Consider the following 14,869-nt stretch of genomic DNA (forward strand, 5'->3'; position numbering starts at 1 on the left):
TTTTTGAAACATGATAAGGTCTGTGAAAGACCCAGGACTGGCCTGCCTGTGTACTGGAATTATCTGGCCCTTGTGTGTTGAACAAATGCTTCAGTGATGAAAAGGCTGTCTATGTTAGATCTGGAACTCTCATTTATCTTCATTTTTCCATATAATAGGAACGAACTAGCTCTCTGGATCACGTTAAATATTAAGCTACCTCTGTAAGACATGTTTTTAAAGAGCATTTCTTGACATTAATATTATTTGGAAGCAGTAACAAACTCAAAAATGGTTTTACTGTGGATTATGTAAATTAGACGATGAATTAATATGCTCACAGTCTAGAAAGTCTGCTAAGTAGTAAATAGATTTTAACAACATAACTGACATTTGAAATAATCATCATTATAACAACATATTTGAATGTCTTTCCCGTTGAGAAAATGCTTATTATAGTCTCATTTAAATCTTCACAGCAATCCTATGATGTGATTAGAATGATTTCCTCTTGAATGGTGGGAATGCAAGTCTTTGAGCTTTAACCAAACTACTAAGAAATGCCAAAACTTAAACTCATGCCTTATTTCTTTGTTTCACATCTATTCACTCACTTGCTTAATAAATATTTATCATTTATTCATTCATTCAGTAAATATTTATCATGCATTCACTACATGACACCCCAATACAAGGGGACACAACAGTCCCATGGTTTATGGTTTTATGTCTTTTGACCTAATTATTTCTTAGAGAGCTGAAGGAGCTTGATATGAAACTAATCAGATTATTGCTAAATGTAAAAACTCAATAATTTAAGCAGTTTTACAAAACAAGATTCGGAAGCTAGCACTCAAGTTTGTCCTATCGTAGTCAACAGGATTATGCCCTGAATGAAGGTGCCTGGCCCGGGAGTGGGTAGTCTGAAATCCAGCCCATGCCTCTCTTGTTCACTGTGTGTGCATGAGCACAGAACTGTGTCAGCCCTGATCTGGAGTACAGGAGTGCCTTTCCTAGTTCTCTGAAAGACTGTTGTGCCAGCCTGGTAGTTTAATTTCAAGTCCTTATCATTATCTGTCACAACAGTTTGAGTGACCTCTCCTTAAAATCATAGTGATTATAATTCAGGTTACATAACTACAATGGTTCCAACTGAGAATCTTTGTAGTGAGATTATTTTTTTGAAATGGAGAGAATGCTATGTCCAATTTCCCCCAAAGAAGCATTTTGAGAAAAGTTTTGGGAGCAAATACGCACTTTGTGAACACTTTACTTGCCTCATTTTGGTTAAAGATACTCTATGGGAAAAAGTTCCCAGGTAATGAACTACTCATTGTATTGGGGCAGTAATGTGCCCAGATTAAGTTTCTCTGAGGTTCATTTGCAATCACAGATTAGATTCAGTTCATTAATTAAAATGAGAGATTCATGCACTTTCAAGCGTTAACATTTTTGCCTTTTCAAGCCATAAAACCCGCATAAAATGCTAAAGCGTTGTTATTATTCCACTCCAATTACAAGGTCTTCAGAGGGTGAGAAAATAGCCTGGAGGGGAAACCTCTAATTCATTTCGGCATTTCCCCCTCCACTGGCGTCTGTGACGAGGTTTGCCAAGAGATGGCCCAGGAGACACAGGGCTGGGAGCCTCAGGGAGGCCTAACCCAGCAGCCAAGTGTGAGGTCCTGGAACCTGGAATTCCTGACTTCCAGACTTCCAGGCTGAGTCAGGAGGGCCCCACCTCTTCTCTCCAGGAGGTCTACCTTTCCATACCCTCCCTCCCCAGCTCCTGCTTCCTCTTCCCTGCCTTTCAGCAAAGTCGTTCTAATTCAGGATCTAATGTGTGTCCAAATCCTACTTCCTGGCTGAGATGACTTTTCTTGATCTTCCATCTCTCTGCTTCTTTCCCAGCACGTGGGCAAAACACCACCACCAGCAGGAGCCACAAAATACTTACATTCTCTCCTGTTCCTCAAGTTTTGCTCTCCTCATTTCTCTCAAATTTGCTTTGTTTCATTAAGCTCCACTGTTGGGAAGGACACTTGGACACCTGCATTCCATCATCTTTAAGAGTTGCTTCCTAGCAGTGCTTTAAGGACTCACCAGGAGCGATAGAGTGCCCCTCTCAGGAGAGGGCCTCCATTTTCTTCAGGTTCTGTTCTTAAAAGTTTTCTTTCCTCCTACATTTGGCCCGAGTCCACTGCTGAGGGCAAATAGCCAGGGGCTGAAGAGGGACACCGAAATCAGGATAGGACTATGATCTCAATGGTCCCTTCATTCGAGCTTCTACCTGAAATGCCCTTCAAGGTGGGATCATCCCTCCCAAACAACAAAACAGAAGAATCACACAATAAAAAAGAGCCAAGTGGATCTTTGCTGTTTGTGTCAAAGAAGAGGATATTCTGACCCTCCAACTCTCTTTAACCCCTGTGTTAGTCCAAGTTTATCTTTTAAAAGTCAGGGATGATTTCCATATTCAGTACAAACATGTGGTGTGCAGTGGCCCACAGCTTTCAAAGCAAGATGGTGGAAACAATGGAGATGCTGACTCTACTAAGTAACCTTGAGCCAGAACCTCAAACTCATAGTGTCTGACCATTGACAGCTAAGCTCACTTCCACAGGCTATTCTGTATAGATATAGAACATAACTGCTTTAAACTTACCTATCATTTTCCCTATCTATTAAAATGGATGTTTTGGGGAACCTGGATGGCTTGGTTGGTTAGGCACACAACTCTTGATTTCAGCTCAGGTCATGATCTCAGAGTCCTTGAATCAAGCCCCATGTTGGGCTTCACGCTTAGCACACAGTCTGCTTGAGATTCTCTCTCTCTCTCCCTCTGCTCTTTCCCTCTCTCTCAAGTAAATAAATGAATCTTTTAAAACAATGGGTGTTTGGTATATCATTAATCACATCAACTTTTTTCAAAGGTGGTCTTAAAAACTAATGTTCACTTTAATGATGGTTTCTAATTTAGCTTTAAAAGTTTTTAAAAATTGACTGAAGCCAATTACTGAGGTAACTTTTTTCTCCTCCATTTCAATAATAAGTAGCTTCACACATGTGACTCATGTAATTCAAGCTTGTGCAGTAAGGTAGTAGAGACATTTTGATATATTATTGGATACATGTAAATTGCTTAGACTCAGAATCCCAAATTAAGATAAGCAAGACAGTGCTGGCGCCACCGAGGTGTGCTCTATAAGTAGCCTAGAGGGAAAGTGAATTAAATAGTATTAACCTATTGAAAGTGAAAGTGTAAGCAATTTCACTTCATAGTTTCTAAAGGAATGTACCCATACATCACGGAAGGCTTTCAGAACTTTCAGACACAGGAAACCAATTTCATATCTTAGAAACTTAATTTATGGTAATTTTATAGCATCAATCCAAAACTCATAAATCCAAAATGATAAATGTTTATAGTACGGAAGGGGGGCAAAAAGAGTTGAAAATAAGATTGCTTCTTTCTAAAACTTACGAGCAAGGAAAAAAGTGAAAAATCATAAAGATGAAACGCCTCTCAAATTATTTAATTCTATTTTTTTAAAGTTAATTTAAGCAGAGGTTGGCCTAACAGCCCAGTGTTCTGACTTTAGATTTTACATCAGGATGAGGTAGATGGTGAGCTGCAATAAACACATCAAGTTTTCAGTCTTGAGATGCATTCTTAATAACTCATGTAAGAGTAGTAAATCCAAATTTGATGTTTTGTTTAGCTGAAGCCAGCAGGTTTTCAATTTACATATAGAAATGACTTATTTAAAGACCAGGAGGAGAAGCCAAGAAAATAAATGAAATAGGAACATTCTGAGAAGGAAAAGAGAATATGAAGGAGGGTGCAAAGAGTAAATGTTATTGGTACATTTACTATTCACATCATAGGCAAGAGCAGACTCTACTCCTGGCTGCTTGAATGTCTGATGGGGTTATGAGGTGCCAGATGTGATTCTCCAACACAGTAACCACAGAGCAGACTTCTGCACTGAAGCATGTGTAATGCTTTCTTCCTCCTAAACTCTCATTAACAACAACTGTGTTTTGCTTTTACATCCTTGAAAGAGGTGCTTTTCTCTTTCTGGCTTAAACTACAATGCATGATCCCCGTTTTAGAATCTGTCCTTATTACTGGCTTAATATACATCCACCCATTCTACTCCTTGTCCAGTCGTTATAATTATTCATTACCACTGTGAATTCCTTCCCTTTTAGATTAAAATTTAAACCCTTTTTGCCAGTCGAGAAATTTTGAAAAGCTTCCATTTCACTTTTCCTCTCACTTCCCCCACTGCATACATATTTCCTATCTTTTAAAATCTTTGTTGCTCCTGGTTTTACCTTTTCTTTAATGCCTAATTCTCATAGTTTTTGTTTATTATGCACCAGATGTCTTCTGACGATGCCTGCTTTAAGTCCCTCTAAAGCTCAAGTTTTCCCCGGGGAGTAGTTATATGTAATGCTTTTATTAGCCAGAAAAATTTGTGTTTATATGATAAAATCAAAATGTTATGTAACCTACAGGGAAAACATCTAGATGATTTTGCTAAAACTTTTTCAAGTTTTGGCAAAATAGTTTGTTGTCTTTTAAGCACACACCCATCTTCTTTATCTTGCCAACTGTTTTTTCCTGGGCTTCTAATGCCTAATATTTTCATGCTTTTATCAAGCCTCTCTCTATTTTATAGTCAAATGCTACAGCACTACTCAGAAATTTAACATGTACCCTAAATGAGCCCCATTTTGTGAGAGTAATGCAGTTGTACAATGGCTGGAACTCTTTCTACTATTGCCACCTAGTGGTTCTCCTCACCGAATGTATTTTCCAAAAGTGTTTTCTAGAAGTTGCATGTAGATAGAATCCAATAGCTAAAGACACCCACGTGGAAATCATAAAAGTTTTATTTCACATTGTACTAAAGTAACCCTATTTAATACTATGGGGGGATAGAGAAGATTCCTTGCTTTTTCCATAAAAGTAAAACCCTCACTTCTAGTTGAAGATTTTAAAAAAATATACCTGCATACAGATGCCTAAAGAATGTGACATCAAAAAAAAAAAAAAGAATGTGACGTCAGAAACGACAGGAGCTCTGCTACATGGGCTTGCCTCCCACCTCCAGCCACTGTGATAGCGTGACTCATTAGGTATCGCGGCACCTGAGCAAAGGAAGTTAGAGGCATGTGCTTCTGGCCAGAGGTAGACAAGATGCAAGATCATCACCTGCTCAGCTCTGCTCCTGCTGAGATCTGAAGCTGCTAGGGGTATTTACATGCTCTGAACCATGTGCAATGGTTTTAAGTGGAGAAAGAAAACTGTATCAGATCAGTGTACTGCACCTCTGCCCATCTCCACAGGGCACCCTTGTGACCTTTGAGACTGGAAGAAGAGAAGCAAGTGAACAAAATTCTTTAATGAAGAACAGCATCAAGACCTCCACAGAGGGGCACCTGGGTGGCTCTGTCAGTTGAGCAGCTGCCTTCAGCTCTAGTCATGATCCCAGAGTCCTGGGCTCCAGTGCTGCATGAGGCTCCCTGCTCATTGGGGAGTCAGCTTCCCCCTCTTCCCTTACCCCTCTCCCAGCTTATTCTCTTTCAAATAAATAAAATCTTAAAAAGAAAAAAAAAAAAGACCTCTACAGAGCTGATATCTTGTCCTTCCTTTACTAATTAACTTAAGGACATGTTAAAATTTTCTTCATTTGTGGTAGATCTGGGCCAACACTATGTCCCCAGCACCTCACATAGTTCTCGGTATATAGTAAGCACTCAGAAAATATTTGTTGAATGAATGAATTTAACAAATGGGAAATAAGTGCTGCTCTGAATAAATGCATTTGGTTAGGCCATTGGTTTGGTCTACGAAACAAAAGCTTTACATGTACTTAGGTTTCATATTAATTCTGCAATTTCCTATATTTTGTCAAATGATAAAAGAAACTGGTTTTGAAATATGACATCTTACTTTGGATTCATTCTTTGCAGGTCTCTACCAAAACCCTTTGTGCCAATATAACCTGTACCGTTTATATATAATCAACCACCTTCCAGGAATAGAATTTCTTGACCAAAATCGTAAGCATACATCTTTCAGAGAAATATTTGAAAGGCAGCTTTATAAATCACTAGTTTAAAAATGCAGAAGGTCTTTGAAAATAATCATCTTTGTAAAGGAAATTTTTCAATTATTTAGTTTTGAAGTTTTTGACCTGTAAAATATGCCCTAGTTTAGGATTTCATTTCTCTTGATCACTATGTTGAAAAGGCCATCTAAGTGTGAGGAAAGGTCTTCTGTTCCTGAGTTTGACATGAATGTGTTGAATGCCAAATCATCTATTCATGGCATTTTAGTGTTTTATTTCAAAAATGAGAGAATTGGACTAAATCTCTTAAGGCTTATTTAAATTCTAAAAATAGTATTCTTTGTTATCTCAATGATTTCTTTATGAATACAGTTTAAACACTGTAGATAAACTAGTATGTCTGATTTATACAAGTCACAAAAATAATCAACCTCACTGCATTACCCTTTACATTTGGGTGGAGCTTCTTTTACCTCCAAATGTATATTACCCATCTCTCTACTTATCTTCTATCTCTATAGGTTTGAACATTCTTAATAATTAATTACTAACTTCTTAATGAGGAAATATAAAACCTAATGTTTATTATTCCTGTTATTCCTCACAGCCCTGAGGAGCTGAAGGAATGTATCATATATGTGATTTCAATCATCCATGGTGATGTGTTAGAAAGTGCTTGGAGTACACTGGGAATGTCTGTGCCTTACAACATGAGGGGCATTTGTTTATTAAGCATTTATAAGATTATGGAAATAATTGTGATTGCCCTTCACAGTTTTGACAGGATGTTCACATATAACATACTTTAGATAAACGCATTATTGAAAGTGTTCAACTGTATTCTGAATCACTCTGCATCTCTACAATGCAATGCAATAACATTACTTTTTGCATTTGTCAGAAGTTACAGAAAAAGAAAGAAGATCAATGATTACCATTTTTAACCATAGAAGGACTCATATTGTTCAATCAATAGCATTCCAAAGAAGAGTAGATGCCTCATGGAATCCTAGAGCACCATTTAAGCAAAAACCATCCCAGAGAGTACCTCCAGGTATTTGGGGGGGGAAAAAAAAAGATGAAATTAAAATTCCTCCAACTTTTGGCTGATCTAATAGTAACAACTGAAATTTACAATAAGCTAAGCACCTACATACTGAAATAAATATTCCCAATGTTATTAGTCAAATTAAAGCAATATGCAATTTTATCTGCATTTGCAAATATTAAGTGAAGTAATGTGGTAACAATGAGATATTACCTTGAAGTTCTCACTTCAGTATCTAGTGTAGTATGAAATACTCAGTAAATAAGCTATACTTACTATTACCATGATCACCAGTTTCACCAATTAAAGCTATAAGTTTTTGATAACATGGAAAAAAGAGTTAAGAAGAAATAAAGATCATTTACAATTTCTTCACCCAGAAATAACCACCATTAATGTTTGGGTTGGATTCATATACAGTCATTATATACAAATATAACTTGAATATCTTCAGTGATGTTTCATCTGTTGGAATTTAAGTTCTTACATGCAACAGAAATCCAACATCAATGACTTAAGGAAATAGCGATTTTTCTCACAAAGCAAAGAATACAAAGGTACGGTATTAGTGCAAAAGTCAGTGGTAATCATCAGTGTTCAAGAATATATCTCTTTTGTCCTACTCTTTGGGTATTTTTTGGTTACAAGGTGGCTGTTACACCACTAGGATGCTCTCCTATATATCCAAAATTCCCATATCATACCTAAAAAAAAAAAATTTGTGTACTCATATTACATAATATATAATAATATATATTTAAAGTTTCCCGGTATTTCCAACATGGCTGCTATAGCTGCTTTTTCAAAACAATCCAGTCAGAGGTTCATAATTATATTTGGTTGTTATGGACCTTTACTCTTTTTAAACTTAGATTTCTAAATTTGTTTCCATGACTTTTTCAGGGACCAGGGCAGTTATACTGTAGAATCCATCATTCTCTATGCTTGTTTTCACAAGATGTCATTGAACTTGTTCCTTTATCCATTACATGTCCCAGAGAAGAGAAAGAAAAAAAAAATGTCTGTAGGACATGTTCAGGATGCAGAAGTGTAGCATAGAGCAGGGGTTCTCAAAGTGTGATCCCTAAACCAGTAAGGAAGCATCATTTGTGAAGGGAATGATGCCATGAGCTCTTCTAAGGCAGAGGCTGTTTGCTCCCTGCTGCTTGCAGATTGGCAAGACTCATATTGTGGACTTCAGTGGCCCAACAGGTGCTGGTACATTCCATGCCTAGCCTGGCACTAGGCCTTTGGAGAGGAATGAACAAAGCAATGACTGTCTCTGGAAGATACCATAAGAAATCCCAGCTTTGAGGACAGCCTTTGAGCTCCCAAAGCTAGGGAAGATGGAGATTCTTGTTATCTAGGATTTGTTTATTCTATTTCTTTGAAGTTAATGCCAAGAATCCAAATGGTTTAAACTGCCCTAAATATTTCTCCTCATTTGGTCTGTTAGTTCATTTATAGATGCATGTGTCTATCTGAAAAAAGAGGATTGGTTTCTGTATGAGACTCCATATCTTAATTACAAAAATACCCACTTGGATTCCACTGGAAACTTAATTGATTAAGCCTCCTGTTCCCAGAGTTTTGAGATCTGTATTGAATTAAAGAATTTGCCTCAGAATTTAAGCTAATCCAAGGCACTATATCTAAGAAAAGTTCAGTTTGAGTTTAGGTAGTATCAAGGCATTTTTGAAGGATTGAACTATTCATCTAAATGACCATTCAAGATCACAGGCATTAAGGAGGGCACATGAGGTGATGAGCACTGGGTGTTATACTATATATTGGCAAACTGAATTTAAATTTTAAAAAATGACCATTCAAAAATCAGAAAAAATGACCATTCAAAAATCAAAAATACCTTGATGATACCTTGATGGTGCTCTAGACTTTTCCTTTATAGCACTGTTCCATTGTTTTTAAATGCTGAATAAATGTTTGAAAAATACTAACAGAAATGTATTTTTTTAGACTTTGCATTTGCGAATAATGTAGACAAGTAAGTGATTTTTTAAACTTTACTTTTATTATCAAATTATTTCATAATTGTATGTACTTTAAATTACCTTTACTTCCCAAAATACATTTTAGTTAGTTAAATTTACATTTAAAGAATGACTAACTGATGGATGGGAAAAATTACTGTCTTTCTATGACAAATAAGCACAAGCTATTTACTCATATTTGACATATTTAGGTTTTGGATATTATTATTTTAACCAGGAATAAATTAAAGTCTGATTCAATGCATAAAATAAAAAACCTAAGACTTACTAGCAAATTATAAATGTATAATGTTCCTCTAAATATGTTCAGTGAGAGCAGTTATATAGATAAACATTTTATATTCACCGGAATTTACATTTTCTTTTTTTTTTTAAGATTTTTATTTATTTATTCATAGAGACACAGAGAGAGAGAGAGGCAGAGACACAGGCAGACGGAGAAGCAGGCACCATGCAGGGAGCCTGACGTGGGACTTGATTCCGAGTCTCCAGGATCATGCCCTGGGCCGCAGGTGGCGCTAAACTGCTGAGCCACTGGGGCTGCCGGGAATTCACATTTTCAAAAGCAAATGCTTCATTAAACTATGGAAAACTTTTCAAACTCATGCATATTGATGAATTTTAAAATCATCATTCTTTTTCAATTTTGCACTTAGGTTTTTCTTTGGTTTCAGGGTTGAAAAATATATCCCCAAACACGTTTTTAAAATAATACATAACATAGAGAAATAATATCTAACAAAATGTATTTAAGATACTAATATGCATATGGCATCTAGAAATATTTTAATCATCTAACACTGATTTCAAATCATAAACACATTAATGTGTGAGATCTAAACTGAAATAGCTGATCCCAAATATGTTCGAAGACTGAATTTTTAAAAATAAACAATATATATAGGAAAAATAACATTCATAGTTCTGAAAGTCATTTGTCAGTAGAAGCCCAAAGTTGTTAGTGGTACGATGCTCCAAAGAGCATAGAAAAATATGGCATTTATTTGTTTAAATTAAAATTTCTCTGTAGCTTAATGGATTTTTTTTTGACATATTGCCATTTTTGCAGAACTGTGTTTGATGACCCAGAAGATGCTGTGTTCGTAAGGTCCATGAAGAGATCAGCTATGGCTACTACCTCCCTGAACTGGGACACAGTTCCAACACGAGAGGAAAAATACCTTGATGAGAAAGGCACAGAGCCTCAAATGCTCACAGTTACTCTGAGATAACCTCTGATATTTCTAGAAATCCTAGTGGTTTTCTGTTATTAAACTTTCTGTTATTAAACTTTCTGTTATTAAACTTCTCTGCCTAAACTTCTCTTAGGCATATTATATATTTATTCTATTATAACATGTGAATGTAAACAGCAACACCACTAATATAATCCCTATACATTTTATGTTTTTGTTAAAGTAAAATGTATATACAGAAATGTACACAAATCATCAAGTGTTCAGCTCGACAAAATTTTCAAAAAATGAACATGTTCATGTAACAGCAGTCCTAGATCAAGAAATAGACTATTACCAGCACATGAAGTGCTTCTTCATTCCTGTTACCAGTCCTATTACCTATTAGTAGTAATCACTGTTATGATTTCTAAGCTGTAAATTAATTGTGTCTGTCTTTGAATGATTTCATTTAAATCTTTCTGGTTTCTCTTACTCAATACTATAAAATTCACCCATGTTGTTGCTAGAGACAATAGCTTTATCATTCTCATTGCTGCATGGTATTCCATTGTATGATTACACCACAATTTATTTATCCAGTCTATTGTCTTTTTATGTCACCTTTAAAGGCATGTGCCAGTTCTGGGTGTGGGCTAATGATGTGAGGTTGGCTTAGCTGGAAGCCTGCTGCTAGGAGAGAGACCAGAAAAGCTTTTAGCATTTGCATGGTGCTAAGAGACAAAATGCACAGCTGGTTTTCCCCAGCTAAGCTAAAAAGCTAGACCAAAAGCTTATAAAAAGCAGAGTAACATTTCCTCCTATCTGATGGTACTTAGACACCACCACAATGTAACACACACAGAATAGAGACACACTGTAGAAGTGAGGCTGAAACCAAGCAGGCAGGGGATGGAAGCCCTAGGGGGAACGGTGCACTGTCCCTGAGACTCTGTAACCTTCTTTCACCTGTGGCACTTAGGATTCTATACAAAACCAGAAAATTCAGGAATGGCCCCTGACAGAGTGTTGTACCTGGGGGAAGGAAAAGAGATTTATTTTGGTCATTGGCATGGGTGAGTGGCTCAAGACAAAAGTGATATAGTATGTGGATCCCAAGATTTGGTCAGAGAAAGGATTGAAATGTTCTCTTGTTCTCTCCTCTGGATCACTTATTCTGTAAGAAGCCAGCTACCATGTTGTGAGGACATTTATGCAGTCCTCTGGAGAGCTTCATCGGGGAGGAACTGAGGCCCTGTGAGGGAATCCTGTTGCCACAACCATATGAGTGAGCCATCTTGCAAGCAGGTCCTCTGGATCTAATTAAATCTTCAGATGACTGCACTCCTGGCTGAAAGCTGTATTGCACCCTCCTGAGAAATGCCCAGCCAGAATCAGTCAGTTAAGCTGTTCCTGTATTTCTGGCCTGCAGAAACTACATGAGATAATGCTTATTGATGCTTCAAGCTTGATAAATTCGGGGCTAATTTCTTACACAGCAATAGGTAACTAATAGAATAACTCAGTATAACCTATGGTGCTAGAAGTATTTGTGGTAGGTAAGGATACTTGGTGAAGCCTGGCAAACTCTAAGAAAGTCACGGAGCAGTCTCAAAAGGTTCTTGAGTAAGGCCATACTACCTTCAGCAGAGAACTAGTCATTGTTCGAAGAGCAGTTTTAGGCAAATTACTGCATCTGCCCTAATACTAACAGCCTGACCAATGAACATCAGGTAACTTTGACCAAAGCTACTCATCATGAGCTGAGTACTCTCAGACCCACCAAGCAATAGATGGTGGGTGGCCAGAGCAGCAACTTATTTCATGATGGAAATGGTGGTATATTTGGGATTAGATTCAAGCTGGCCCATACATTGCATAAGCAATATTCATTTTGAATTAGATTGCAGTAAGTTAGATATTATAATCTCCAGGTTAACAACTAAAAGAATTGTGAAAGTGTGTAGCTTGATATTTTATTTTTAAACCTGCAATTGCTGAAAAGGATGAAAAAATTATTCCAATTACAAAAATACGGCTAGCAAATTTTAATCTCCTTGTAAAAGAACTAATGAGAGAACGTCTCCTTTATATGAAGAAAAAGATTTCCTTAAAATGCACTCATATTTCATACTCAGTAACGAAGGGCCGCAGAGTGGCTGTGACTGAAGATTTGAAGATATTGTAATAAATACCATGTAGGGACAAACACAAAAGAGAAGACACGATCCTGACTTAAGTAACCTAAAACTCTACAAAATGCAACACACAATTAAGATGGTGCTCTAAGTTCTTTGTTTTAAGCAACAGAGAACCATTCAAGCTGACTGAAGTTTTCAGTTGAATATTTCAGGATCCATCAGCTCTCATGACCAAGAAACAGAAAATATCAACTTATAGATCTATATACAGGGTAGCGGCTAATGGTTGGGGCTCTACAATCAGACCCAGCTGAGTTCTTCTGCTTACTAGTTGTTACTTGGACAAGTTAGCTAACTTCTCTAAGCTTTCATTTCCTCTTAATGGTAATAACAGTTAATTCATAAAATTTCAAGGATTAAGTTAGACAATGGACATAAAGTCTTAGGTAGAGTGGCTTTCTCAGTCAGTGCTTGGTATATGTCAGCCAATACTCTCATTCTTTTACCAAGAGCAGTTGTGTCCTTTAGGAATTGTATCTGATGTCATAGACTGAATGCTTGTGTCCTTACACAAAAAAATCTGTATACTGAAATCTAACCCTCAACATGATGGTATCTGGAGGCGGGGCCCTTGGGTGGTAGTTAGGTCATGAGAGTAGAGCCCTCATGAAGGGGATTATGCCTTTTTAAGAGGCCAGAAAGCTGGCTACCCTCCTTCTACTATGTGAGAACAAAACAATAAGATGGCCTTCTGTAGACAGGAAGAGGGTATTCACCAAAAGCTTGACCACTGTGATGTCTTCTAGCATCCACAACTATGCAAAATACATGTTTATTATTTAAACCACCCCAATTTATGGTAATTTGTTTTGTAGCAGCCCAAAGTAAGACACCTGGTGTCCTAGTCAGGGTTCTCCAGAGAAACTGAATAGGGTATATGCATAGAAAGAGAGAGAGTGTTTTAAGGAATTGGTTCATGACATTTTGGGGGCTGGCAAATACAGAATTTGCAGGGCAGGCCAAGACAGGCCAGAAATTTAAGAATGAGTTGATGTCGCAGTTTTGAGTCTGAAATCTGGCAGTCCTTTATTGGGACTTATTTTGATCTGTACTATTGGTGCGTCCATCCTGTCAGCTTCTTCAGCATCATGACTGGATATATGAGGCAAAAAACAAAACAAAACAAAACAAAAAACAAAAGCCTCAGAGAAAAAACAAAATGTCATTGCTTGGATCCTGAGGTCCCCAGCCAGTCTGCTTCATTTCTCTATCCTACAGTCTTATGTTTGTTTGATATATAATATCCAGGATTTTAGTTTTACTTAGTAGAAGAAATAGAGGGAAGTATGTCTATTCTGCTTCCCAGAAGCAAAAGTGTTTGGATTATTTTAAAGATTTATTTATTTGAGAGAGAGAGAGAGAGAAAGAGAGAGAGAGCGAGCATGCAGCAGGGGGGAGGGGCAGAGCAAGAGTGAGAAGCAGACTCCCCAGTAAGCAGGGAGCCCCTGTGGGGGGTACCATCCCAGGACCAGGGATCATGACCTGAGCTGAAGGCAGACACTTAACCAACTGAGCCACCCAGGTGCTCCAAGAAAAATTTCTTGATAGCTTATTGAAAATAACTCAACATGGTTTAAAAAAAAAATGAACTAGATGACCACCTATTTTGACGGTATTATAATATAATGGAAACATCTATTTGAAATTATGTATAATAAAGGAAGGGAGTATAATCAGAATCATTGTCTCTTAAACTCCATTTTCAGACCACCTCTTCCCTGAAATATATCTGTAGAAAATTTTAATGTTGACATGGCTTACACCTCAAGTCCCCTTCGTCCACTGGCAGTTACAGCGGTGTTAGAGCTCTGATTCATGTCAGCATTCCCTTCGATGAAGGGAAAAAGTACCTCTACGTTGCCACATCTCTTGCTTTTCCTATTTCTTCCTGCTTTTTCATAACCCCCCATAGTATCCGAAGACAGGCATCATGTTAACACAAAATGGCGGTAACACAAACACACGCACACAAAAACAATTAAAAACCAGATAATGCACATAAAAAAGATTGGTGAGGCTTGTCACAACTGACAAGTTTAGGTGCAATCTGCCTGCTGAATTCCTACCCAGTTAACCCTTCACACTGAATTCGCTCACCTGATGTCTTTCTGGAGCAGCGTGCTAGAGGGCGTGCAGAAGGTGTGGTGCTGGGGCTGGAAGAAGTCACTGAGAGGAAGGAAGAAGAGAGCCAGCAACTCAGAAGGATATGACCAGTGCAGTGAGGTGGGAAATGCAGTCATGTTGATTTACAATTTTACACATGAAAATACTCATTACTCTGTTTTCTAGTATTGGCTGAATTTCCCAAAATGTAAGTTCTCTTAATATTTCTCTAATATCTGCCATCCCTCGATAGCAATGAGCCAGGAAACAA

The 14,869-nt window shown here is 37.4% G+C and overlaps 1 protein-coding gene across 1 annotated transcript in view; it reads left to right on the forward strand.

Moving 5' to 3' along the window:
• LRRC72 (leucine rich repeat containing 72) overlaps window positions 1–14,729 on the forward strand; it is a 38,605-nt gene extending 23,876 nt beyond the window's left edge. Inside the window, exons 6-9 of the mRNA XM_055314498.1 lie at window positions 5,962–6,051; window positions 6,961–7,113; window positions 9,085–9,112; window positions 10,189–14,729. Coding sequence (XP_055170473.1) covers window positions 5,962–6,051; window positions 6,961–7,113; window positions 9,085–9,112; window positions 10,189–10,351 — 434 coding nt within the window. The 3' untranslated portion in view covers window positions 10,352–14,729. The remainder of the gene's footprint in view (window positions 1–5,961; window positions 6,052–6,960; window positions 7,114–9,084; window positions 9,113–10,188) is intronic.
• The last annotated feature ends 140 nt before the right edge of the window (window positions 14,730–14,869 follow it).

This window comes from Nyctereutes procyonoides, unplaced genomic scaffold (genome assembly GCF_905146905.1).
Source record: "Nyctereutes procyonoides isolate TBG_1078 unplaced genomic scaffold, NYPRO_anot_genome, whole genome shotgun sequence".
Classification (NCBI taxonomy): Eukaryota; Metazoa; Chordata; class Mammalia; order Carnivora; family Canidae; genus Nyctereutes; species Nyctereutes procyonoides.